The 27,871-nt window shown below is 42.1% G+C and overlaps 1 protein-coding gene across 3 annotated transcripts in view; it reads left to right on the forward strand.

The window, feature by feature from the left end:
- The first annotated feature begins 249 nt into the window (after positions 1 to 249).
- Positions 250 to 27,871, forward strand: part of epha3 (eph receptor A3) — a 98,839-nt gene continuing 71,217 nt past the window's right edge. For all 3 annotated transcript variants that reach the window (XM_063213071.1, XM_063213072.1, XM_063213073.1), the window contains exons 1-3: positions 250 to 423; positions 12,843 to 12,907; positions 15,940 to 16,600. In XM_063213071.1, coding sequence (XP_063069141.1) covers positions 339 to 423; positions 12,843 to 12,907; positions 15,940 to 16,600 — 811 coding nt within the window. In that variant the 5' untranslated portion in view covers positions 250 to 338. The remainder of the gene's footprint in view (positions 424 to 12,842; positions 12,908 to 15,939; positions 16,601 to 27,871) is intronic.

Here is a 27,871-nt window from a genome sequence, read left to right on the forward strand (position 1 = left end):
TGAATGCTTTATTATAAGGCGGTGGGTTTTTAGGTCAAATCTCAAGTCCTTTTAAGCCCATGGTGGTAAGAAGTCAGACATGGCGTGACCTCTCTTGAACTTCAGGGTACGCTACTGCGTGAACACGGTACATTGTGCTTTGTAGGACCCAGCGGAAAAGAGAAGCCCTCATCCAAAGCAAAGAAGAACGGAACGCGCAGACTCCTCCTCATCTCCGGTGTCAAACTTGACATCAGCCTCTGAGCCGAGAATGGTAACTTGTGTCGGACTCGAAGCCCCCACATCCCTGGCATGCTCCATGGAGTTATGTACCTCGCATTGCCCTCTGAACTACCATCATGGATTGTAAACCCTTCATACTTTTTTTGTTCCTCTGCTTGTTTATTAGGAGCGCAAAACTCGATATTCATCCAACCAACGAAGGTAAGAACACGTTTGGAAGTAGAGCTTCAGAGATGGAAGTTAGAGGAGGGTAATTAAAAACATGATTGCCTCGGAACGTCAAAGCTCCGTTTCAGTTCAGTATAATATTATTCGGGTGATTCTGTGGGACAGTGCTCTTTATCTAGGCTACAGGGCAGTTAACAAGCCTGCCGACCAAAGGGTTCTCTTTGATTTTACAAATCAATATTTTATTTTTTAAAATAGGCTAAGCTACAATTGCGATGTTGTCCTGCGCCACAGACCATGCAAGGATAGTTTGGAAATGAGTTTCTGTCCAAGACGTTCTTTGGGCTGTAGCATTTACGCGCTGGCGCGCATTGTTTGTCGGATGCGAACACACACTGTCAATCCGATGTCTCGAAGCGGCGGGTCGATTGGAGGACTCAAATATAAAACATAATTGTTAGTGGACATTTTTATGGCAGGGCGTAAAAAACAACGCTTTTAAAATGTCACATGGTATAGATGTTGGAAGGAGCTGAATTATTCGCATCATTTATCAGCTATGAAAAGTGCTCGAGGTCCTTCCATTGAATTAGACTGGTAGAGTTTTAGACCAACACAATATAATCTCACGCCACACTATACAGGAAACTAGTTCGCTCTAATAATAACCAAAATTATGTTTTATTATCGCATTACCTGAATATACATCCAAAAGCAAACAGTTGCGTGTGAGTGGGAGTGAAATCGTGCGGCTTAAAGTTTGCTTGCTTGCACGATGACAATACAACACAACGCTCTTACTTGAAGGGGCTAACAATATTTCTCTTTCTCTCTCTCTCTCTCTCTCTCTCTCTCTCTCTCTCTCTCTCTCTCTCTCTCTCACACACACACACACACACACACACACACACACACACACACACACACACACACACACACACCAAGCGGTTGCGCGCGAGCGAGGGGAGTCAAAGTCTTTTTACAGACCAGATTTAGCTGGGTTTCTCTGAGTGTGGTAGTCTACACTGTAAATACATGTCAGTAGTAATAATAATAATAGACCCTATGTGATTTATGTTCAATTGTTTATCTCAAAATCACCACACACACACACACACACACACACACACACACACACACACACACACACACACACACACACACACACACACACCAAGCGGTTGCGCGCGCGAGAGGCGTCAAAATCATGTTTTACAGGTCAGATTAAGCGGAGTTTCTCCAAGTGTGGTAGTCTAGGCTTACATTGTAACTACATGTCAATAGTAATAATGGGCACTATGCTATTTGTGATCATTTGTTTTGCCAAAGGCACTGACCGTTACACAGTGGCTGTCCATAGAGCACAGGGCAGCATGGCAATCACAGGATTTAACGCCGCCAGTTAGTTTAACGTTATACTTGTAGGCCACGGACTCGTGTGGCCAAGGCCAGTCACTAAACTGTAATAAAAGAGAACCAAAGTTATTAAAAGGGTATTTTAAATCAATGTCTCAAGGAGGCCTAGGCTTTATTTATGAAGGCCTACTAATTTGAATCCTTGTTTTGTAGTCCCATGCGCAATGTGGTCAGAAAGTTTCTGTCAGGGGTTTATAGATATCCATACTATCCACCAGGATAGAACCTTTTAACTTATACAGAATTTGGCATGCCAACCAGATGGTGTTAAGCTACTTTTGCTCAGAAGTCACTGCATATACCGGCAACAGCGTATTAGTCTGTTTGTATTCCTTTGGCGGAGCGCAGGGGTGCAATGGCGTAGCCGGTCATTTTCATACCTTGAACTGAGAACATTTGTTCTACAGCTTGTCTCACTGTTGACTGACCTGTACACCCAGGCAACTTAATTGCAAGTGAATCACAATAATGGCTCGCCGGTGTGTGTCACTACCGAGTCGCATGGTGAAAATTAATTTAGGGACGAGGCATTGTTTTTCGCGTCCTGTCACAGACAGAGAAGCTACTGTCATGTGGCATGGGTTCGCAGCAAAGATCATGATGAGGCCTGCCACAGTCATTCGGGAAATTAAATAAAAAACAAACAAACAGCAACACAATGTAACAAAATATTTCTTGCATAAACTAGCGATACATGGAGAGTATCACAGGCCTAATTAATGTTATTAATAGGCAGATGGCTCCATTCTTCACTCTTACAGTAGCCTTTCTAGAACAACTGCTACAATACAGGCCGGACATCAGAACCTCGCCAAGGTTGGTAGGCTTCGTCTACTCCAGCCTTTTAAAATGGGTAAAAAGGTTTGGTTCCAAGGTGCGTGTTTTAGATCTTTGTGGATATGCGGATATCGTGTCCTTAAAATGTTTCAGGCTATGTGCTGTTCGTGGAATGTTTGAAAAATGTTATGATGTGTTTGCCTAATTAGTTTACTTTAAGCCCAACTACCAAAGTGAGTTGGCCAGAAAGACTTGGCACAATAAAGAATATTTTAATCTTTTGCAGATGTTAACTCGAAGGAAATTCTGCCTTGACTCAGCCAATAGGGTAGCCTATTTCTCTAGTTCATAGTGCAACAACAAGAGGAACGCGACCCTCGATTGGTTATTTTCTTAATTAGTACCCTATAGCCTCAGATCAAGACTGTGCATCTTAAAAATGATAGCATTTACATTAAATGACATGATTAACGATGGTTTTACCTGTAGACTATTCCAATTCCAAACAGACAAGGCTTTCCACACCACCACTCCGGATAAATTCTAACGTGATTTGCATTCTGCCAAACATTTGAATCCACTCTTTCTTGAACCATGCTAGCATATCGAAGAATACAATTCTCGAAGGTCAAATCCGACTCAGACGTTGGCTACACACTTCACTTCGCTCACACCAAAAAGTAGTAGGCCTGTGAGCTATGGCAAAAACGATGCCCTGCTCGTTATAACTATAGTCAAACTGTGTGCATTTTGAAATTGGGATTTGTGTGTGTGTGTGTGTGTGTGTGTGTGTGTGTGTGTGTGTGTGTGTGTGTGTGTGTGTGTTATTTTTACGCATGAGTCCAAGTTACCCACCTGACCTGAGCCATTTTTTTAACCACGTGTAAAGAAGAAAGGCAGATAGACCTACATTTCCCGGCATGTCGGTTAGGTCATCAAGAACATTCAACAGAAAATCAATCAGGTGTAGCCAATCTGCAATCAGTTGCTCAGGTTCTAATTTCCACAGCATATTAGGCCTAAGGTATTATTAATGTAGTTGACATTATCATAACATTTTGCTTAGGGATATTATGAATAACAACCAATATTAGGCCTATAGTTTGTTATACATCAATAAGGTCATTAACTTCTATGAATAACAGTACCTTGGCTTATCTGGAAATGTATTCCAGTGAAATGTAATAGATTGTTAAATGGGTATTTTTCCCCAGTTAAAATAATAAGAATGCACAGTGTTCAGAGTGCTATTATTTGTCAAAGAATTAAAACTGTCAAAAGAGGATAAAAAAGTATCTGTTAGACTGAGAAATCAGTGTACGAAAGTATTTAATCAGTATATAATATAAAATATAACAGTAATTTAATCTGTTATGCAGAATCAGGGGTTGTCACGCTGTAGCCTACAGAAAATGTCCATTATTTGAGTCAACTATTACCCCGTTGTCAGAGGTTCTGGCCTACTTGCACTAAGACAAAGTCATATTCGAACATCTTGTTAAAACTCTGACCTTGCTTTTGGATCTGGCAGCCCATCTTAGGCCCCCTTACCCAGGATGATTTAGTGACTGTCAAGACCTCGCCCAGCGCTGTTTTGCTTTGTTTTTGTTTCATTTTTGTTTGTGCGTGTGTTTTTGTGTTTCCTTTGGTATTGCTGTTTTTCTATATTGTTTTACCGTCTGCAAAAAATCAGAATAAAAATATATAATTGAGGGAAAAAAACTCTTGACCTTGCCGAAAAGATGGTCTGAAACAGTGTAGTGCTATGGATAGATAGCCGTGGATTTCCACCACGATAGCCAAGAACTGTTCTTGGCTATCGTGGTAGAAATCCACGGCTATCTATCCATAGTGTTACACTGTAGCCGTTAAGAAGTAAATAGACTAAACAGCTAAGTGTTGGACGGAGGAGGCGTCTGCCTGGTATCCCGCCAGGGAAATTGGCATATTCAGACCATATGAGTGCCAATAATGTACACTCTGTATGTATCTCATGTGCAGTACAATGTGCCTCTCCTTTAGCCTTTAGTGGTGAGCCTCCTCCAGTACAGGCAGACGGAGAGGAGAGGAGAGGAGAGGAGAAGAGGGGAGAGGAGAGGAGAGGAGAGGTATGAGGTGGAGGATATGAGGAGAGGAGAGGAGAGGGGAGCAGAGGAGAGAGGAGGAGAGGGGAGAACAGAGGGGAGGACGGGAGAGGAGAGGAGAGCAGAGGGGAGAGGAGAGGAGAGGGGAGGACGGGAGAGGAGAGGAGAAGAGAGGAGAGGGGGAGAGAGGAGAGGAGAGGAGAAGAGGAGAGGGGAGAGAGCAGAGCAGAGAGGAGAGGACAGGAGAGGAGAGCAGAGGGGAGGAGAGGAGAGGAGAGGAGAGGAGAGAGGAGGAGAGGGGAGGACGGGAGAGGAGAGGAGAAGAGAGGAGAGCAGAGGGGAGGAGAGGAGAGGAGAGGAGAGGAGAAGAGAGGAGAGCAGAGGGGAGGAGAGGAGAGGAGAGCAGAGGAGAGGAGAGCAGAGGAGAGCATGAGGGGAGAGCGTTTCTGTGCAGTGGAGAGGTAGGGAGGGGGGCAGCAGAAGCCATAGCTCCAGACACAGCAAGACTGGACTGAATAATTCATGGACTGTAGTTTAATACTTCATTGCCATCATGCCACTGTAGGTGCGGCTGGCTAGTTAAAGTTGGACCCGCCCTCGCAAGTGGAAATGGTCATTTCGGAAAAGAGTGCTGAATTTTGGTGTGGCATAGTCGTGAGAAAGAAAAAAAAGATGTTTATTTTTTTTTTTTTTAAGTATGACAATGACAAATACCTGTATGTTGTACTTTTGTACAAATGCAAGGTCAATTTGTGTGTGTGTGTGTTTGTGTTTGTTTGTGTGTGTACGTACGTGTGTGTGTGTGTGTGTGTGTGTGTGTGTGTGTGTGTGTGTGTGTGTGTGTGTGTGTGTGTGTGTGTGTGTGTGTGTGTGTGTGTGTGTGTGTGTGTGTGTCTGTGTCTGTGTCTGTGTCTGTGTCTGTGTCTGTGTCTGTGTGTATGTTTGTATTTGGCAGTTTAATTTCTCACTGCACCCATGTCAAAGTCAAAATGACATCAGTACACACTGCATTCCACGTGATTTTTTGCAGCGTCTGAATGCTTTGCTCCTTTTTTTTTAAAAACGTGCACATGTCATCAGCGCAGCAGCCCAATTCAAAGCAATGATTGCTGTGCTGTAAAACTTAAAACACGTTTTCCAATGGCACAAATAGGCTGACTTTACTGATAATATTGGATTGGCACAGTTTAATTCCCCCAAAAAAGATGTGAGCCTGAAAATTCAGCCACGTTGCCCATATATCACAAAGTCTTCAAAAAACGTTGACTAACCCAAGCTGAACATCGGTGCTTCAGGACACTACGTCAAGCACCAACAAAAGGGAGAAGTGTGTGGTGATGTCATATTTTCAGGAACGCAGCATGGCAAGTGCACTGGAGCTTTGAGGAGTATGGTTTTTCCCCCAGTTCTTCTAAAATTTTACTCGAACACTCTACAGCGCCCATAGAGGTCTGCATTAAAAATCTCGCAAAGTCCTTATGACATCATAATGAGAACTCAAAATTTTGGCAAAATTCTAATCACATATTTGTGATATTAGGCCTACTCCTTAAAGGGTTAAGCACAATGATTCAGTAGGATATATCCATTATCAAGTTGAATGTAGCCTACAATTTATCAATGAAAAAAAATTAGCTGGTGTGGCAGGGGTGATTTTCTTTTTATTACTAACTAGATCTATGCCTATGTTTTTGTCTGTTGTTTCGACACATCTTGTGCGTAGCCCCATACTGCATACCGTACCACCAGTGGCACACTGTAATAGTCATTGAAATGTTAATTACCATGACATTACTCTATGATATAGCAGAGAGCCTTTAGTAATGCACTACGACTCAGTCATTGCCATTCTGGTAACAGCAAATGTATTTATTTAAAACACTCTCTTTTAACAGGGTAATGGCATTCGTGTCCAGATATGGGCACAGCAGTTTATATTAATACACGTATGGTGTGGTATTGTCCATTTTAGAGTGGAAAAGAGCTTTCTTCCGCCATCCCCTCTGCGGCAGAAACTTTCCTTTTTGTCCAGCTGCCTGTATAAGACTGACTTCCTGCCTGTTAACACAGCTGGGGAAATCACTTCACCAATATAGACATCTAATTTTCTACACTGAAATTCCCCCAGTAGTTTCAATTTCAGACATTTGTTCGGCTCATTTAGAATGTTAAATCGGAGCCCATGGAAGGGAATTGGAGGCCCTATTATCTGACAGGGCAAGATAACTTTGTTAAAGTTAATAAAAATGCAGTGCCTGTCCTACCAGGCCATGCAAAGGATCTCTGCTGCTGCTGCGTGGTTGTTGGTAGGATTGTATATTTCATTAGAGCAGGGGTTCCCAACCTTTTCCACCTTGGGGCCCACTCGACATTTTAACAACTGTTCAGGGTAGGGCTGCTCGATTATGAGAAAAAAAAATGTCACGATTATTTTAGTCAACATTGATATCGCAATATTTGTAGACAATATTTCTTTTTAAGACAAATAAATTGTGTTAAACAATTCGCAATCTTCCCTCCCTTCAGCAGTTGGAGTGGAGAGCCATAGAGAAACACACAGTGGTGTTTTGCAGTTGGGTAGCAAGTCTGCTTTGTGCTCGCAATGGCTCAAGTGGAGGGGAATGCATTGTGCTTAGCGTAACCTACCTTTTGGAAGTATAGATAAATGACAAAAATATTCTTTCAAATCGATATTAAGAAATTTGATATTGTTTGACAGCAATATTGATATCACAATATTAATACGATATATTGAGCAGCCCCACAGCAGGGGTTCCCAACCTTTTCCAACTTGGGGCCCACTTGACATTTTCTCAAATGCTCAGGGCCCACCTCTGACCCAACAAACAATACAACTCAAATAAATAGTCAATGGCGACACATACCATACACACATATTATTTTAGATTTTTAGAAAATTATTTCAAGGCGCTTTTGTAATACTCTCAAGGCCCACAGTTTGAGAATTACATATTTTCTCCTGTGTCCGGTGTGAAATACAGAGGGGAAATATCAGCCAATGCTACAGCTAGCATGCACTGTCCTATGAATCAATCAACCAATCAATCAATATTATTTATATCGTACATTATCATACATAACTGTCAGTCAATGTGCTAAATAGTAAAGAAAGAGAAGAGAGGAGAGAAAAAATATTCTGTAGATAGTAGATAACTATCGCCAAAGGCAGATGAAAATAAAGCTGTTTTTAATTTCTTTTTAAAACATGATACTGTTGGGGCAGTTCTGATACGAAGAGCAATGTCTATGTTGAATTTAAATAGCCAGAGTAATACTTTTTCTCTAAAGAGGTCTTTCAAAAACAGAGGTGGAGAGTTTTGTGTTACTGTACACAAACCTTACAATTGAAATACACAGAAATAAGACTTAAGAAATAAGACCTCTCTCTGATGAAGATGGAATTTTCACCGTCAAAACATCTCAGGTAAAAGGAACAAAAAAAAACGTTTACATGTCTGAAACAAAATAAAACCTTAAGAATAGATTTAACAGTTTGACATAATGAACATCATACATCCATTACCTCTCCTCCTAATGTGCCCCAACTCTCCCTTATCCCTTGCATCCAAAAACACTTTATAGACATTATAACGTATAACGTGTAATGTGTATATAACATATATAGACATTACACCCCCAGCTCTTTGTTGAATGTGAATAACAAAAATTAAAGGATGTTATTCTCTACTCACATTAGTCCAATTTTTAAAAACTGTTCGACAGCAACATGGTTTAAGAATGGTGGGACGATAGTAATAGAATGCTATAAAAATGATTAATGTTAAAACATTTTGAAGATATTCATTTGAAGTTGAAAATATCAACTGCTGTGGAATTGACTGTAAATGTGTAACATTTGTGTGCGCGCGCGTGCGTGCGTGCGTGTGCGCGCGTGTGTGTGTGTGTGTGTGACAACAAGCCCACTCAAACATGTGGTTGCATTGACACCCAGGACTACGCTTAACATTTCTACAAGTCGTATATCAGCGACGATGTCAGTTGTTCACGGTCAGAAGAATTGTTGTTGTCCTCATACTACGGTATCAATGTTCAGCAGTATCTGCGCTAACCCATCTAGACATACATCCCTGCTTGGATTTACTGTAGTCAGTACATTTTTGTGGAACATTTGTAGCCAAGTTGCCAGTGTAAATGATGGCAATGTGGATGTTTAAGCAAGGACAGATGTGTGTTTGTTAGGGGCAGCTGTGGCTTACTGGTTAGGGAGGTGGTCTGAAGACCAGAGGGTTGCAGGTTCGAATCCCAGCCTTATCTCTGCCCACACCATGACTGAAGTGCCCTTGAGCAAGGCACCTAACCCCACACTGCTCCAGGGACTGTAACCAATACCCTGTAAATAACTGTAAATCGCTTTGGATAAAAGCTGCAGATACATGTAATCTAATCTAATCTAATCTGATCTAATCTAATGTTTTCAAAGTAGACACTTTGTATAATAACAAGGTACTTTCCGAAGATAAGCCTGTATAAGCCGCTGTGCTATGGGTAACTCACCAACTCATTTTCTGGGTCTGTCACTGATTCTGGTTCTTGGCATCACAACACTACTTATCGTCTGTGTCAGCGCCACTTGATCTCTCCCAGGCATATGGGAAGGATGCTTATGATTACGGGATTAATGTGCTATCATAGCCATGTTTATATAGGACAGTGGGTCCCAAACTGGGGGCCGGGACCCCTCAGGGGGTCGTGGAGGTAATGCAAGGGGGGGGGGGGTTGCAGACAGAAGGGAACAGCTCAGGGAAACCACAGGTTGAAAGTTCAAATAATTCCATAAATTGGTCCACTCTATTGTGAAATTGACCATCACTACATCCCCTAAGCCATCCTCATTTCCAGGCATGCAGTTATTTAGAGATGTTATTTTATCTAAAATATTGTTAATGGAATTACCATATCATTCACTACATATCATCATATACTGCACAGTAGGCATATGTTGTGCACTATCCAAATATTTGATTACGTGTTTCTTTTGTGGTTTTACAATGTTGATAGTTGTTGAATATATGTGCCAAAGGATTTATATACGTGATTTCGTTTTATAATGTGTTTATGATGACTACTGATCTTTTTTTTCTAAAGGACATACGGACCATAGATATTAGTGGTGTGGATCGGCACTGCCCTCACGATCCGATTCGATCACGATTCGGGAGGTAGTAGATCCGATTCGATTCGATTCTATTAGATCCAATCCAATCCGATCCGATTCAATTCTACAATGCATTGCAATGCATTACATTTCTACTGAACGCAAAGCAAATGTTTAATCAGCCATGATGAGGCAATACAAGTAGTCAGATACTGAGCAAAAATGTATTGGCTGTTTTCTGTATCAGTCTGTATCAGTCTTGCAATGTTTTGAAGTGCTTTTATTTAATTTAACATTCATTTGCTCCCGAAATATCCATGGAAGTAATGGAAACTTAAAAAAATTGCCGGATCGATTCTGGAACTTCCGGATCGATTCTGGATCGTCCATGCCCCGCATCGATTCGGATCGCCAAATCGATCATTGCTGACACCACTAATAGATATACAGTATAGTACATGCTATGCTTCAGACCTTTAGACTGATGGGTATTCTGATTTGTCTTTGGAAAAATATTTTTGAATGTATAGGTAGAGCCAAGAACATTTTACCAGATTCAGTCAAAAAAAGGCTTTAGAAAAAGACGATAGGACAGATATTGGCATGTTAGACTCCACTCACTGGAAAAGCTTAAAATAGCTGTTGGGCTAGGTGCATGATGAAATAATGTCACTTTACAGAGCCGTCTCCTTTCTACAGCTATTTGATATAGTTGGATGGGGACCATGCTTTCTGCAGGAAGGGGAGATGCATACTCTGTTTTTTATCATCTCAGGGAATCATGACAGTATTGCAGCGAGGTAAATCTTCAGCTGAACAGGGGTGCATTTTTCCACATAGAAAACTACTTTGTAGTTACTGTGTTCAGGGCTGCCTGACTAGCTGCTGTCTTGTTCCGGGATCCTGTTTTTCACAGTTGTATATTACTGCCACCAACAGGCAGAGGCGCATCTTGTCACAAGGCTAGGCAGGCAGCCGCTTGGGCCCCCATGGTGAATAACAGTTAAGACTTTAAATTACAGTTGTGGGGATTTGTTGTGAATGTTCAGTCTTTTAAAATGTCCGCTTGGGGCCGCAGCTGACCTTATAATTGCCTCTGCTAACAGGGTGTGTGTATCACCTTATCAAGTACCAGTACCTCCGGACAAACATGGCGGCACGGCTGGATAGGCCATAAGGCATACAGGGCTTGTTGATGGACTGTTGATCATTTTGACCTGGTCTTTCCCTCAGTGTAGTGGTATCAGTCCTCATGCCACTACAGCTGACCTCTCCGAGCCAGATTTAAGTATTCATTTTGGCTGTTGTGGTCAGAATAGCTCGTAATAGATGACTAAATATGTAATCACAGGCTTCATTGTCTCTCTAAATGCCTGGCAGACTGGGCTTCGCTGCAAATTAACGGCCTCATTTTTTGTTCCCTGCCCAGTCCTGCATGGTGTACATCTAACTTAGCCATTCGTTGCAATACAAAGCGGTCAGCGCGGCATCTAGTGGTCTATATCTTTGATTTCTCAAAAGCAAAGTTGCTTACCTATTAGTTAATTTGCTAACCTATTAGCAACTCTCAATGTTACTACAAGGGAAGTCAGGCTGCAAACTTGCATATCTCAAAACCGTTGGGCATTAAATGCAGTTTTAGAATAGCAGTGAGCTGGATGAAACCACCCAGCCTCAGAAAATGCTTCTGCTTTGTGAGTTGGTCTGGCATTACACCATAGGGGTAAATTCGGGTATAGTTTACTTGACACTGGCGTCATACAAGTGTCATAATTGTGTCAAAAAAGTGTCATGACACAGTCATCATAAATATGACAAATCATAAACAAATCATAAACATTATATCAGTGTCATAAACATTTTATGGTCTTGGAAAGTTGACATTGTTTGGGCTGTCTTTACCATAACCAAATGGCACTTAATGACAATAGTCATAAATGTTTATGACTTGGACATGATGTTTATGACAGGTCTGTGTTATGACATTAAGACACCGTTATGTAATACCTATGACACAGATTTCAAGCAAAGTGTTGCCGTGTTCACTGTTACCGTGTAAGGCAGGGGTGGGCAATTATTTTGGCCCAAGGACCGCATTGGGTTTAGAAAGTTGACCAAAGGGCCGGATGTCATAGGCAACTTGCCCATGCCAATAATAAGAAATGGTGTACGCCAACATAATTACACCATTGTCAGTTAGGCCATTCCTGCTAATTGTATCTAGATGTAGACTTTAGTAATCTTGTGTTTCCCGGACCCTTGTTTTAGGTAGCTAATTTAAGAATGAGTGACCATATGAGTCTGCATTTTATTTCTTGGAAAGGTTCTGAGGGCCGCATGAAATGGCTGAGCGGGCTGCATGTGGCCCCCGGGCCTGAGTTTGCCCACATCTGGTGTAAGTGTTCATTCCGTAGAGTCGCTGGGTTGTTGACATGTAAACCGAGGCATAGAGAACTTTGGTAGTGCACAATTAGTTTAATTAGTTTAGAAAAACAGCCTCTCCACTCATGACAATTCACCTAGGGGGCGCTGTCGAGAGAGTACAGCCCATTCATTTCGAATGAAGTCTGCACTCCTCCATTGGCGCCCCTAGAGTGCAGTACCTCCCGGAAATGTGGCGAGTGGAGAGGCTGTTTTTCAACCGGCTGTGGCGCAGCCTGTAAAATGGCCCTGTGTCTAAGCTAATATGCAAGTGAAAATAGTGCATGTATACATTTTAGTGACGATGTGAGGTCTATTTGTGATATATTGTCAAAGGGGCACCTCATTTTTCAATTCTACTCAGGCTTAAGTACTACTTGAGAGGAGTTTCTGGGAAACACAGCCCCACACGTTTTGACTAATGTGCTGTCGGACCAATGGGCTGACCCCACTTTGTTCACCCTTTACAAAGTACTAACTTCCCTTGTGCAATGGTAGTTACATGTAAATACTTACCTTGGAAAGAATCACACCCAATATTGCACGAGTCTCCTTCAGTTTATGAGAAATTAAGAATAATGTGGCGTTCTTCTGCTCTTCTTCCCACTTGTTGTCAGTTAACCTACTGGATTCTAAAGCAAGTCAAGGAGAACTGGGATGGATTTCTTACCCATCGCATGGCGTAAGTATTAATTTTTTTTCTCTCAAAAGTGGGGTTAAAAATAGTAGTGTGACGTAGGTGTTCCAGCATTGTTCGTCCCCCTCTGGGATGCGATCCTGCCACCTCGTCAACTACATCGGTTCGGCAATGGGAGGTACAGTGCGAGACTGCTGAGCTAAAGGGCTGATCAGATAGCCCAATGCTACCGCACTGTATTGAGGCTTCGGGAGGGAGGTTTACTAACATTCCACGCCACACTCTGCTAGTTGGCCTCCGTTACACTAACATGGAATGTTTAGGAGCAATAAGCATATTTTTTTTACCAGATGAACGATAATGAAATAGAGGTGTGTTCATTGTACTCTTGTTACTGCAAGAGCCTGTTGATGACGCTGTTGTAGTAGAACCAAAAGGCAGTGGAAATGCTCCCCCCAAGGCATGTAGAGTAAAAAGGTTTCTTGACTAATTTATCTTGGTTGTCAGAGATCCAAGGTCATAACTTCCGGCAATAGCCATGTTTATTTGTCCTCCAGTGAAAGTACTGGCCTCCTGGGCTTCTCAAATTAAACCTTTTTCAAAACTTTATTAAGTGTTAAAATGACTTGCTGGCAGTTGCTGAAGGTAATCCAGTCATTTGTTCCATAAAGCTGCCAAATCTGGTTTCCCCTTCGTCTTTTTATAGTTGCCATTGTAAAGTGGAAGGGTTACAGGGTAGAGGAAAGAGCAGGGCTGACCTGGGGAAGAAATAGGGCCGGGGCACTTTTGGCTTAAAGGGGCCCCTCAAAATTAGTGGCCCCGCACCCGCTTGGGCCCCTATTTTCAGATTCTTTTTTTTTGTAAGTCTTTTTTTTTTTTACATTTCGGAAAAAAGGGGCCCAGGTGAGTACAGGGCCCACTGGGAAATGCCCGGTATGCCAGATGGCCAGTCCAGCCCTGGAGGGAAGGGGAGAGGTAGAAACAGGGAGACAGAGCTGTGAGCCTAAGCCACAGACTGGATAGTTAAATAGATGCAAAGTGGACCCAAAAAGTCAGTTAAACTAAAATAAATATCAACACGTGTAACAGAACACATTAAGAGGATCGTGAAAAAAGGAAAGAGTGTGCTTCCCAAAAGCACTGAAATAATCCTTATAGTGCCTTGCGCAAGTATTCATACCCCTTGAAAGTTTTCATGTTTTGCCCTATCATGACCACATACACAAGTATACTTAATAATTGCCATTTTATTTCAAGGTTACAATTTAGCAATATATTCTACAAACAATGGACTACACTGAAAATTGTCCTGCACATATTTAGGCTAATTTCAAATTTAGGCCCGTCTGCTGTCCTACAGATTTTTTTTTAATCTCCTGTCCCTTTCACCTCATCCACTTCAGCATTAAGTCTGGCCTTGCCATCATACGCTTCCGCTCAAATTCTCATTTCCCTATACGATACGCCTACATGTTACTGTCAGCCTACTATGATAAGATGGTATGGTAGGCTACACCATTAAACTCATATGCAGCACAAAACATTGGTCCCTACAGGCTCTGCACTAGTTACTTTTAATTTGGTGTGTGTGTATGTGCGTGTGCTGCTGAAAAAAGATTATGTCCATTCGATACAATGTCATTGTTGTGGAAGACAAAAAATACCCCAAAAGAGTACTCGGCCCCTCGGCATACTTTGTTGATACAATGTCAAGTCGTAATGTATTACTAAAGGTCTGTGCACTATCATAGTGGTGTAGTACTGTGGTAGTAAAATCATTTCAGTGACTATTCCAACATTTCCAGAGGTGGAACGGTGTGTTAAGGGGCTACTACCAAGCCTACGGTAGTCTTTTTTTCCTCCTGGGGAAAAAGGTAGGCGACTTGTACTTATGCCATAATGATGTCATACAGTATACCACAGAACAACTCATGAAATGCTTTAGTCTAGAGTCAATGCATTCACATATGACATTACATTTATTTTGGCAGAGGTAGCTGAGGCACGGTCCTTCTCTGCAATATGATCATCATCTGCTGCTGCTGCTAGCACACCTGGATCTCATTTTAGTCATCAGTTACTCTTGAAAACCGAGTTGGCATTTCCTTAATCTGTGACCGTAATCACCTCATATATATGTAACATTTAATTTTACAGTGTGGAATAGCAATCATACACATAAACACATTTACAATAGACCTACAGTTTCATTTATCAAAGCACTATGCGGACTTGCCGTACAACTTTATTCTCTTCAATGATCTTTGGATGAATACACTGACCTGTATAATGAATATGGTCTTCTGAATAATCAATTAGTAACAGCAAAACAATATGTAGAGGTAGAGAGAGTGTATAAAATTAGTCACACAGCACTTTTATTTTCTTTCATTGGTGTTATATTCACAGATGTTATGGTTGAAGTGCTGTGTCATTGCCTCCATTCTTTGGAGACACGCTAGGTATATCGAGTAATGGGCCTCTTCTTCCAGTTCTCCACTGTTGAATGGATCCCATCACATCACGTTACATTACACTTAGCTGATGCCTTGTCCAAAGCAACCCACAGTTGTTATTTTTCAGGGTATTGGTTATAGTCCCTGGAGCAATGTGGGGGGTTAGGTGCCTTGGCTCAAGGCCACTTCAGCCATGGAGAGGTCAGGTGGGATTGAAACCTGCAACCCTCTGGATGAAAGACCAACTTCCTAACCACTAGGCCATGGCTGTCCGTGGCCCCACTCCGGATCCCCTTTTAGTCAATTGCAAAGTGTAGCACCGTGGGCATGATCAATGAACATTTTGAGGAGTAGCTGAAGGGCAGAGGCCCAAACAGCCAAGGTCTATTTTCACCCAAGATTCTCAGAATGGTAACCAAGAATAATCCCTCTACATGTCACCAATAAAACAAAATGGGATCAATTCCGGGAAGCGTTGCCAGATGTACAATAATTATCATATTTTTACCATACTTTTGTCCACTCTGTACGCAATTGAGTTTTGTTGCATGTTGTTGGTCATGTGGATTATTCACCTACCCTATTCCCATCCCACTATATACTCTTGTTTTTTTTTCCCAGTGGGAGGAGATCAGTGGTGTGGACGAGAACTACACACCGATACGCACTTTCCAAGTCTGCAATGTCATGGAGTACAGTCAGAACAACTGGCTCAGGACCAACTGGATCCCGCGCAACTCTGCCCAGAAAATTTACGTGGAGCTCAAGTTCACCCTGCGAGACTGCAACAGCATTCCCATGGTCCTCGGCACGTGCAAGGAGACCTTCAACCTCCATTATCTGGAGTCCGACGAGGACCACGGATCCAAATTCAGGGAACATCAGTTTTCCAAGATCGACACCATCGCTGCTGACGAGAGCTTCACGCAGACGGACCTCGGGGATCGCATTCTCAAACTGAACACTGAGGTGCGCGAGGTGGGGCCCGTCACGAGGAAAGGTTTCTATTTGGCCTTTCAGGACGTAGGGGCGTGCGTCGCGCTGGTTTCGGTGCGTGTGTACTTTAAGAAATGTCCGTTCACTGTGAGGAATCTGGCCATGTTTCCAGACACGGTGCCCACAGACTCGCAGTCGTTGGTGGAGGTACGGGGCTCATGTGTGAACAATTCGCAAGAGGAGGATCCACCCAAAATGTATTGCAGCACAGACGGGGAGTGGCTGGTACCTATTGGGAAATGCCTCTGTGACATAGGCTTTGAAGAACGGGAGAGAGCCTGCCAAGGTATGTCAAGGTCTTGATTGTCAAATGTCAATATGTAAGCATCACTATCATAGCGGAATCTATTGATTTAAAAAAACAAAAACAATTTGGTTAGTTGGTCATGGGTTGTAATCTCCATTTCAGTGCTCACATCAAAGCAATAAGAAAATCAGCAATTTCCTGTAGAGTTGATACCCTACCCCGCAATACCCTACTTATAGGCCTTACCCACAAGTCACCCAGGCAGGTGCGACTAATCCAAAATGCTGCTGCTAAAATTCCAACCAAAAAAATAAAAAGAGATCATATCACTCCAGTGCTTAGGTCATTGCACTGGCTACCAGTGAGGTTTAGAACTGAGTTTAAAACTCTGCTCATTGTGTATAAGTTATTCAATGGCCTAGGCCCTAAATATTACTGCAGATACTACAGTATGCAAGAGCAACATGCTCCTAAAAGATGTCTTGGATCCTCAGAGTCTCCTCTACTAATTGTGCCTAAGGAAAATCCAGACAAGGTGAAATGGCACATAGCCATTATGCTGACAAATGCTGCCAGCTTCCAGTTGAAATCAGAACTGCCCCAACAGTGGGAAAATACCGGTAACTTTATTTTCATCTGCCATTGGTTGGGGTTAGTTATCTACAGTCTGTTTAGATCATTCCATCTTTAATACTTATTTCTTTCACTGTCTGTAGCACATTGAATGACAGTTGCGTTTGATAATGTTCTATCCAAGTATTAATGATATTGCTATTGCAATTGAATGCAGTACAGTTGACAAGATTGTCTTGATTGGAGTGGGATTGGTAATATGAGTGATTTTTTTTTTATTGCTGAATTGCCATGTGTATTTCCTCAGGGGAAAAATCTGTCTCTGTCACACACTAGATGCACAAGTTAATACGGCCTGGTCATGTTTCACAGTGTTATAGCTATCCAAGGTGAAGTAACATTTAGTTGTGCTTGTGCATCAGTATGTGAAAGTGAAGCCTGCTTCAGCATTTTTTTCCTTAATATTCTCTCACACAGCTGATATGAGTGTGTGTGTGTGTGTGTGTGTGTGTGTGTGTGTGTGTGTGTGTGTGTGTGTGTGTGTGTGTGTGTGTGTGTGTGTGTGTGTGCGCGTGCGCGCGTGTGTGCGCGCTCGCGCGTGTGTGTGTGTCTGTGCCTCTGTGTGTGTGTGTGTGTGTGTGTGTGTGTGTGTGTGTGTGTGTGTGTGTGTGTGTGTGTGTGTGTGTGTGTGTGTGTGTGTGTGTGTGCGTGCGCTCGTGCGTGTGTGTGCGTTCGCGCGCGTGTGTGTGTCTGTGCCTCTGTGTGCGTGTGTGTGCGTGTGCGTGCGTGCCTGCATGTGTGCATGCTTGCCTGTGGGTGCGTGCGTATGTGTGTGGTTGAGAAAAGTTAAGGAGTATTTCTGTGGACTGATAATAAATTGGTTGGCAGCTGGCTTTCAGGGAGCTCTGCTCTGTTCAATGGTATTATTTGAGCTGAGCCTTTTCCCACCAGAGCTCGCCACAGTGCTCAGACAGCGTCCCTTCACTCCACTCCACTTCAGCTTGTTTGGAGATTCTAGAAGGTTACATTGTGAGTTATGAAGTAAGGAGATTCTAGAAGGATACATTGTGAGTTATGAAGTACGTTTTGAAACTTATGACCATATCTTTGTTGGTTCCAGCCCTGCTCCAATGTCAATAGACAGTGCTTTGTGGGAAGACTGCTGAGACAGCTATGAGATGAAAAAAAAATACTGTATTTTTCTTGAACAACTGCAGGAATGTATTGTTTGGATCGAGGAAATATGAAACTGTATGTTATGTTCAACATTTGCCATATTTTTGGCTAGGATTTGGGCTGCTAGAAAAAGGGCGAGGGTGTGCAAGTGAAAGTTAGACGGTAGGCTAATTGTAGTTTTAAAGATATTGAGTGTAAAAACATACACGTATAGTATGTGATATGCTTTCCATTAAAACAGTTCAGATGCCAACAGTCTGTTGACATCCATGACCGTTGCCTTAGGGGTCTGACACACCAAGGCGGTAAAGCGTAGCGGAACGGCAGCGTTTTTTACCGGCGTCGGTGAAAATACATTGAAACCTATCTGTCCTTACACACCAACCGGCGGTAGTCGAGCGTCAGCGGCGCGGGAGCCGGCTCCGCGCAGCGCTGCATTTGGAAAATAGAGCTCGAGCGTATTTTTCACGCCGGCGACCATTCAAATGAATGGCAAAGTAGCATGCTAGCTTTGGCTGTGGCTAGGGTTTTGAATAGGACTGGCCGCGCACGCCGACGCTGTCAGTGTGCAAGGCAGAGAAAAGCACGCCGGCCAAAACTAAGCAGAAAGACCGCGTCCGTCCTGCGACCGTTCCGTTCCGCCTTGGTATGTTTTGGCCCTTACACTGATTCGTTAGGAAAAGCTGGAGTTCCAATTGAGATAGCATGAAATGCATGTTGTCTGTATACAGTATATTGTCTTCATGAGAAATGCATACATACATGTGTATTCAGCCAAAAATAGTCTTTCATTGAAACTGAATACAAATGTCAATGCCTGGGGACTGACCATACATTCCAAACAAGTTTGCATGGTCATGCATATTCCCCATTAGTTTTTCTTTGTGTGGTCAGACTTGAAATACACAGCTCTGTTACCAATGAGATGACTGACTTTTCACAAATTTTACAGTCGAGAATAAGTGCTGTTGCGGTTTTGGCATCAACACACACAAACACTGCGTAGGAAAATTGCGATTATGATTTAAGAGCTCATTCATTTGATGGAGCAAAACAAAGTCAGACGGCCTGTATGACTAATTCTTTTAAAGACCGAGTCAGACCAGGGAGGCAACCAGTGTCATACCACCATCAATATTATCCTGTTGTGGTAAGATGACAGAGACAAACTGCTGAAAGGCAGGCACACTAGCCCCTCAGGATTCTTGAGCACCGCCACCACATCAATGTGTTGACATGTTTGTGTGGACTGGAGTTGTGTGAAAGAAAGTTTGGACTTATTTCCCAATCTCATATCAGCTTTGGGGGCCAGGCTAATGGAGGCTAATAAGGGCTTATGTTACTAGCACGGGACAGCTGCACCTACACGTCCTAAGTCTGCAAGTGCTATAGAGGAAGGGGACTGTCTGCGTAAATCCTTCTGCAGGCTTGCTGTGTTAACAGATTGATCGCTGCAGTGGAGATTAGAATATTCAGAGGCATGCATGTGGAGGTGTGCTGCCCAAGCTCGCTTTTGTCACTTGGGTTGTTAATCCGTTTTAGGGATGGTGTGCTGGTCTCGTACCGATGTGTTGAGAGGCTGAATGTCTCTGGTGGATATTTCACAAAGAAAAAGCTACACACTGTTTCCTGCTTGATTTAGTCAAAATGTATGCATTATGGGCGGAATTCTCCCCTTCGCACTTTAGTCTTTTTTCATGTGCTTTTAACACACTTTAGTTCGTATTCACCCTAGTGATCTACTCGACTTTGAGCACACAACTTGACACAGGCGTGATTTATGCAAAATGAAGGCAGATTCTGTGCCAAATTCATCGATTGCAGACACCACGAAAACATAGAACATGAACTTTCTTCTTAATGGTGTGGAGGCACTGGCTAGCCGTGGATATCCGAAACCAAACTTCACATTTGAAAAGCAAGAATGCCTTTCAGTTCCTGTGGTCTGTTAGCAACATATAAAATACACATAATCTCATGAAGCTTGTTGTAATTTGTTAATTGGTGGGTGTTTGATTAGTATGCAGTAAATTGCATAAAATGCTGCTCAACATTCGAATGTTGACAGTTTATATCCCACAAAAACTCCCCCACTGCTCTTGCTGGTTTCCTGGTGTAGTCTATCAACCTATGGAGTCTTCACTTCTATTTATTCCATTTTAAGATCAGGGGGTGGAAGTGATTTTCATGTCTTACCAGGGGGTATTCCAAGAACATGGTTAAATGATGAACCTAGCTAAATTAATCCACAGGACGTGGTAAACCTGCTCATAGATAGCCCACACTGACATGTCATTTAGTTTAGAAATGAGAACTCCGGACTCTTCAATTAGATGATATACCACTACCTCAAGGTTAGTTCAGTTTAGTTTAGTTTAGTTTAGTTTATTTAGTTTAGTTTAGTTTAGTTTAGTTAGTTTATTTAGTTTAGTTTAGTTTAGTTTAGTTTAGTTTAGTTTAGTTTATTTAGTTTAGTTCAGCAGGGACCATGCACAATAGACATTGTTTACAGAAGTAAAAAGATGACTTGTGCCAGATTATAGCTATATAGTTAATTTCCATCTGCAGTCCCTGGACAGGTAAAACAAAAGATAAAATAGGCATGCATGGTTAACTTAACCAGGCTTACAACTGAGCCGGGTTCTTGGAATACCCTACTATACAGGCAAAATGATAATAATAACTGTATTTTGTCACACACCCCTTGTTCTTCATGCAGTACAGCCTACAGCCTGCAGTGCAGCCTACAGTGTCGGAAACGAGCTGCAAGGCATGCGCATAACTGAAGGACATCCCTAAATATTGGCCAACCAACTGTTAGGATTGGTATTCTTCAGGAATCATTAAATATCATGGAGATTGTTGAATGCATTGCCTGTACTATATTAGAAATTACATAGACATTCACTGTTTTTGGTAGGCCTATTTGCATCTGGTGCCCGCTCGTGTTTAAGTGAAGGGGTGAATACGCTTCAGATTAATTTACATGCGACCCTCCCTAATTTTGGGGTTGGTGCTCCAAAAGCACGCAACTGCTCAATTCCTGCTCAAGTGACAGACTTAAACCAACAGTAGAATACGTGGAGGCGCTGTTGAGTGCTTATGTTCACTTACGCACCCTTATGCCTGGGGACATCGCAGACTGTAGGGACATCAGTTTGGGCTGTAGTCATATTTGCACCATCATAATTTTACAAAATGATTACTCTTACTTTTATCTTAAGCTCAATGTTCTTGGAAATGACTTGTGTATTTTCTGAAAAAAGGTTCGCACACTCCCTTGGATTTTTTTCTTCTTTAAGTTATTTTTTCTTCTTTTTATTCATTCATTCAATGGCAATGACGTTTCGACCTCTCTGTCTTCCTCAGACCTGTGTGCTTTGTGCAAAATGTTGCTTCTCCAAAAAAGTATTCTTTAGTACATTTTGAGACCCCGCAAAGAGGAATGGCTGAAGTGACTTTCATATTGTCAGTCAGTGTTTCTGAAAGAAGTCTGAGAGCAACAAGGACGCCTGACATCTCCGTCTTCTTTTGTGGTAATCATCATGGGACCATCGTTACTGAGCTGTTAATGTTAATGTCACCATAGAAAGAAGCATGTGAGCTATTTGTGACATCCTTTAAACTATAACGTGATCTTAACACAATAAATACCAATATGTAAACGAGCCGGATGGGCCTTCCCATGTACTACACAGCTGCCACAGATCTGGTTCGAGAGCCACAATGGTTTACATTCCTGCAGGATTTACCAGGATATACAATCCCTGTGCCTGCTCTCCGTGATTAGTTGTCAGATCTTATTAATGCCAATGATGAAAGTGCGGAGGGTAAGCTCAGGGCACTTAATGCGTTCTGTATGAAAACGGCTCGTCTGGGGTCCGCGTCTGATAACAAGCTGAGTTTGTTACCAGACAGTTCTGTACGAACGGCCAGTATGGTGTCTACCCTGGGGTGAGTTTCTCAAAAGGGAAGTTGTTAGCCTGTTAGCAACTTCGGTAGTTGCCAATGGGAAAATGCATTGAAGGCAACGAAGTAGCTAATGTAGTAAGCAACTTTGGTTTTGAGAAATTCACCCCTGATCTGCTTCTACGTACTTTGATTTTATTTATTTTTTACAGTGTAAACGTTCATTGGTTTGTCAGGTTATCGTTTTTAGAAATCTAACCTAACAATGTAGCATAGTAGATATCCAGTTTGGATATCCAAATGCAGCTAGTTTTTATTCTTTGCCTTTTTTTTTCTGGCTCTGGACAATGCGGTGTAGAAAATCATCCTGAAGTTGGTTTACGTGCCATATGGCCTCAGCAGGGATGGGGCCCTGTTTTTGTGTGGTGGTCTGTTTGAGGCTGTACTTCATTGCTCATTATTTTTTTTGGTTCTTGATTGCCAGGGTCATAGCTCACTGCAGAATCTACAGATAGGTTAGCTTGTTCTCAATTTACAATTCACCGAATCAGTCTGATGCTTCTGTTTATCATAACAACATCATCTGATTGTCTAGTTTCCGATCATCCGTCTGTTTTGCTGCTGATCGTCTATCGAATATTCCAGATATTCTAAATTTTGAAAAAGATTTGCTATGACATCAGCACCACCAGTGTGCAGTATTTGAGCCGCCCCACAGCTCGGGTGGGTGGGATGGTAAAGCCTGTGTTTTGCACCGGTTCTGGGATTCTGTCTGTGAGAGAGCGTGCCACATGTTTCACATGTGAGGTTCTTTTGTTTCATCAAAATGATGTAAACAAGTCATGGGCAGTTATGGGTACACAGGTGCTAGCCTGATTATTATCGACTTTCAAATCTCTTCGAGACTTGGTCGGACCAAGAGCATAACAATTAACATTTCCCAAACGGCATGGTCGATCTGCCTACCTTGGTTTGCAAATGGTTGCATGCTTCCCAACAGAGTGGGAGGAGTTCCCGTTTTTTCGGGAACTCAAAATCGATATTGTCTTGCTCTTGGCCTGACTAGAAGCAACGCTGAAGGTGTTGCGTCACTAGGAGGGCGTGACCTGGCTAGTGCAGTGCAGTGCAGAATTGTAGTCCGAGAGTTGCTGGTTTGACACCCCCAGGGGAGTGGGGGGTTGAGTGAATAACCAAAGCTCGCCCCAATCCTCCATGACTGATGTACCTTGAGCATGGTACCATCCTATCCCATTGCTCCCTTTGGGCGCCAGTTAGGCTGCCCCCTTTGCACAGGTGAGGTTATACTGCAAATGCAGTGTCATTGTCTACACTGGTGAGTGCTGTGTCACAATGACAATGGGACTTTCCCCATGGGTCTTTTCACTTTTCAACTTGGGCAACTTGGTAACACTGACTAAATGTTCCAGTCATGCATTGTAACTGAATGAGTATAATATATGGAATGACAAGATAAAATAAATTCTTAATTGTTCAATTCTTTATTTACATCAGACACAAATGGCATGGTCCATATCAAAGTATACAAAATACTAAAATTAAATATCAAAACAGAGTAAGAAAATAAACTAAAAGACAGATACTGCACCCTCAGATACATAGGCACTCTCTCCAGCTTGGAAGATAACCTCACAGAACTCTTAGTCTTTGCTGGATTTACTAGAGATTCAATTATGCTATTTTGAGAGCAATCCAGTCTGTACACGAATATATAGATTACATTTCTCTGAACTGCATCACACCCAGGCACATTGGAGTGTGCAGAGAGGTAGCATGGCGCTGGACCATCTTGGTACAGTAACTGCATCAATAGTGTCATTATACTACATGCTACTGTCATCTTCTAGCTGCTTTTCTTATACTTACAAAATAAAGCATGGGGTAGTTGCAGGATTTTTCTGTATGATCAAATAGTGAATTCATTTCAAGATTTGCACTGAAAAATAACACAAATCCAGTCGCTAAATGCACTCTAAAATTAACGACGATACTGTGCCTGACCACTACTGAACTACAATGAAAGGAAAGTGATAGAAGCTTAGACGAAGCGCTCTCTCTCGCTCGCTCTCTCTCTCGCTCGCTCTCTCTCTCTCTCTCTCTCTCTCTCTCTCTCTCTCTCCGATGAGAAGCCCAGCTGATGCAAATTTTTGTTTCCTGAGGAAAACTTGAGAATAAGTTGGCTGGCCAGGATGACCTGAAGGTGAAGTTCAAGGTGGTGGAGGACAGACGCTATGGACAGGGCGAGACCAGGAGTCCTATAATGCCTAAAGGCATTTCTTTCAATCATTATTTAATCTTTTGTTCAGAATGATAACCTATAGAAAAAAACAGGTGATAAGAAACCAAGAGTGGAAGGCAGGAGGAGAGAGGAAAGGGAGATCATGAGAATGAGAGTGAGAGAGTGTGAGAGAGAAAAGAGTGTGTTCTTCTAACTTCAAAGATTGTAACCACAGGCAGAGGAATGCTGCAGGCCCCTCTCCGTCCAGATGCAGGCCTTGTAGGAACTGTTTATGTGGGATGGACCCCCAACGGTGGATGGGACACCCAGCCTGGGGCTTGTGTGACTGTGATGGATGAGCGTGGTGTTGGGTTGACAGCAGGACAAGGCCCTACTGACAGCCTGTGTTCCAGCCCTCACTCAGACCCCTACTGCATGGGCCCTCCAATAGCACCACACAGCCAATGGGAAAACAAACCCATTCAAAAGGGCACAGCAGAGCACACACACAAAAGAGGCCTCTCTCTCTCTCTCGCAAGTGCACGCTGACTGTTGTGTCTGAATTCATATTTCAGTTTTGACAGGATAGATATGATGAACTAGCTGGCCATTCAGAACTGTATGTTGTGTTTGCTTGTGTGGCTTACTCGTGAAGGAAATGATAAGTTATGACTGGAGGTTAGTAACTTGATGACTGAGAGGCTTTCCTAAAAAAACACAAAACAAAACAAAACATCATTGATCTTCATTACACTTGAATGAGTACGTATTTTGGCATGTTTTGGCATGCGAGGACCAAACAATGAAATGGATGAATTGTCATGTGTAGTTTTTTCAGTCAATGTTTTACATTCCATTCATGATGTGGTAATAAACATAATAAGTAATGATAATTAATATCACTACTAAGTAATAATAACCCAATCAATTACTACAATACAACAATAGAACTTGGAAACTCACAGAACTTGGTAACTCACTTTCTTTTCAGCACTTTTTGCTGGTGTTCGTAACCATTACATTGTATGCAATTGAACAATCAAAATAATCAGGCATGGAGATCAATCCATAGATTTATTTGTTGTAGATGTCAAGAAGCTAAAAGCCAAAAGTTTGCCAAAAATATATGTATATGTATTTGTAGTTTTGAAACTGTGCCTTGTTATGACACATGGCTACACAGAGGCGGCAGGGCTCGAATGCTGCTTGGTGTGGCAGCAGGGCACCTGGCATTCGGCGTTCAGCAAGACTTATTACCCCTTACGTCAAGGCAGAAATGTGTTGTCAAAAACATTTAACATGTAAATCCCTCTGTTTTCAGAATTAAGTTACTGCTCAACTTTTCACATACATACTTCATACTGTTTTAAGGTGATTCTCTGTATTTTCGAAAGAAACAACATTGTTGTGATAACTCTGTGAGATCCTGTGAGATCCTCATTATTAAAGATATGACCATGTATTTTTCTGAAGTTGGATTTTAACATCTGTCTCCCCCATCATATTGTGTGTGTGTGTGTGTGTGAGAGAGAGAGAGAGAGAGAGAGAGAGAGAGAGAGAGAGAGAGAGAGAGAGAGAGAGAGAGAGAGAGAGAGAGAGAGAGAGAGAGAGAGAGAGAGAGAGAGAGAGAGAGAGAGAGAGAGAGAGAGAGACCTTAACATCTCTACTGGGAGTTGTGTTTGCATGACTCCCCTAATAGTTTTGTCGATCAGGTCAAAGTCAGATAATCACTTCTGGGCAGAATAGAGGACAAATACCTTGCTGTGGCATACATCCAGTTATCTTTTTTTGTTAGGTCTCATTAATTTACCATGATACACAACTATTGACACCGACAGCAAATATCCATGAAGTACATTATCACTGTCTTCTGTTGGTAAAAAGAATATTGAGAAGTGTCCCTGCTTCAAGACCTCAGAGAGAGGCAGAGGAGAGGACAATATCTTGCTGTGGTATACATTTATTCAACTCCAGTTATCTTTGGTTGGTTTCATTAATACACGGTTAACTGTTGACACAGAGAGGAAATATTCTTGAAGTACATTATCACTGTGTTCTGTAACCACCTGCTTGTTGGTAAAAAAAAAATGGGTAACACTTTATTTTAGGGATACATCTATTAGCACTAATACATACAATGTTCCTGTATAAGTAACTTGTAAGGTATGTACAAATCAAAATCAAACATTTGTTTGGCATGTATTCGCAAATGTCTTGTTCATGCACAATAAGGGATTTATTACCAATTTAACCTTAGTAAAGACCTAGTAGGCCTTAGCATTTGCTTAGTACATGCCTTACAAGGTACTTATGCAGGCATTAACATTGTAGTGCTAATAGATGTATCCCTAAAGTGTCCCTGCTGCAAGACCGCTTAACGTTTCGGTGCCTTTTTTGCCAGTGTTTGTCTGTCTGTGTAACATGAGAATAGAGATTGCACGTGGGGTTTGTGAGGCAATAACCCATGAGCTTGCTAGCTTACTCCCCTCCCCCAGTAGCAAATCCCTGCTCAGCCAACCCTCATGGGATAGCAACCAGTGTCCATGTGATGGAGTGGACATGCTGTGCACTTTCCCGCTGCGCAGTTCCTAGCTCCAAAATAACAATATCTCAAAATAGTGTTTTTTTGCTTTGCATTGCATCCAGTGATGAGACGTCATAGTAACAACTTTGTTGTTGTCATCGTTGTATGACCCCAACTCAGGAATAAGTTTGGATGTTTTGTTAAATAAAATAAAATAAAACAATAAATGTTATCATTCTGAATTCTGAAATGATTTAAATCTGTTTGAGAGTAGTTCAAAGAGAAGACCTATTAATCCGTTTTTGGAACTGGAGTTTTTTTTTTTTTTAATTATTATCGTATGGTGTTCTACTAATCTTGTTTTTGTTGGCCACCTGAAGCTTCTATTGCATCTCCAAGTTTCTAATCGCTTTCTGATACTTGGATGAAAGACTCTATGACAGACAATATACAGACAACCAGAAATACCATGGTTGACAGTTCAGGTTTCATTTTGTCAACTGCCAAAAATGTCTAAAGAATAGATATGCTAATTTTAATGTGAAGCACTTTTGAGATTGTCAGCACAATACAATCATTAGGCCTTCAACAATATGCCTCAAAGTTTAGTGGTGAGTTATGAAATGGGGGAGGAAGAGCTTATTTTTTTCTTGACGGTTGCAAATGACACTTCCTCACTGACGTGTGAAAGTGTCAGTCACTGTACATTTCCAATACCGAGGGCAAGAGTTGAGTTCAGACTCATGTGCTAACTTCCCTCTGAAATGTAAACAGACAGTCTGGCCCCTTGCTCTCTCAACCCGGCCCCGGCACCCGGCCCTCAGTGCCAGGATGTTATAGGGGGAAACCTAAGCATGTCCATGACCCCCTTTGAGGAAAGCCTGCACTTCAC

The sequence above is a fragment of the Engraulis encrasicolus genome, chromosome 13 (assembly GCF_034702125.1).
Source record: "Engraulis encrasicolus isolate BLACKSEA-1 chromosome 13, IST_EnEncr_1.0, whole genome shotgun sequence".
Taxonomy (NCBI): Eukaryota; Metazoa; Chordata; class Actinopteri; order Clupeiformes; family Engraulidae; genus Engraulis; species Engraulis encrasicolus.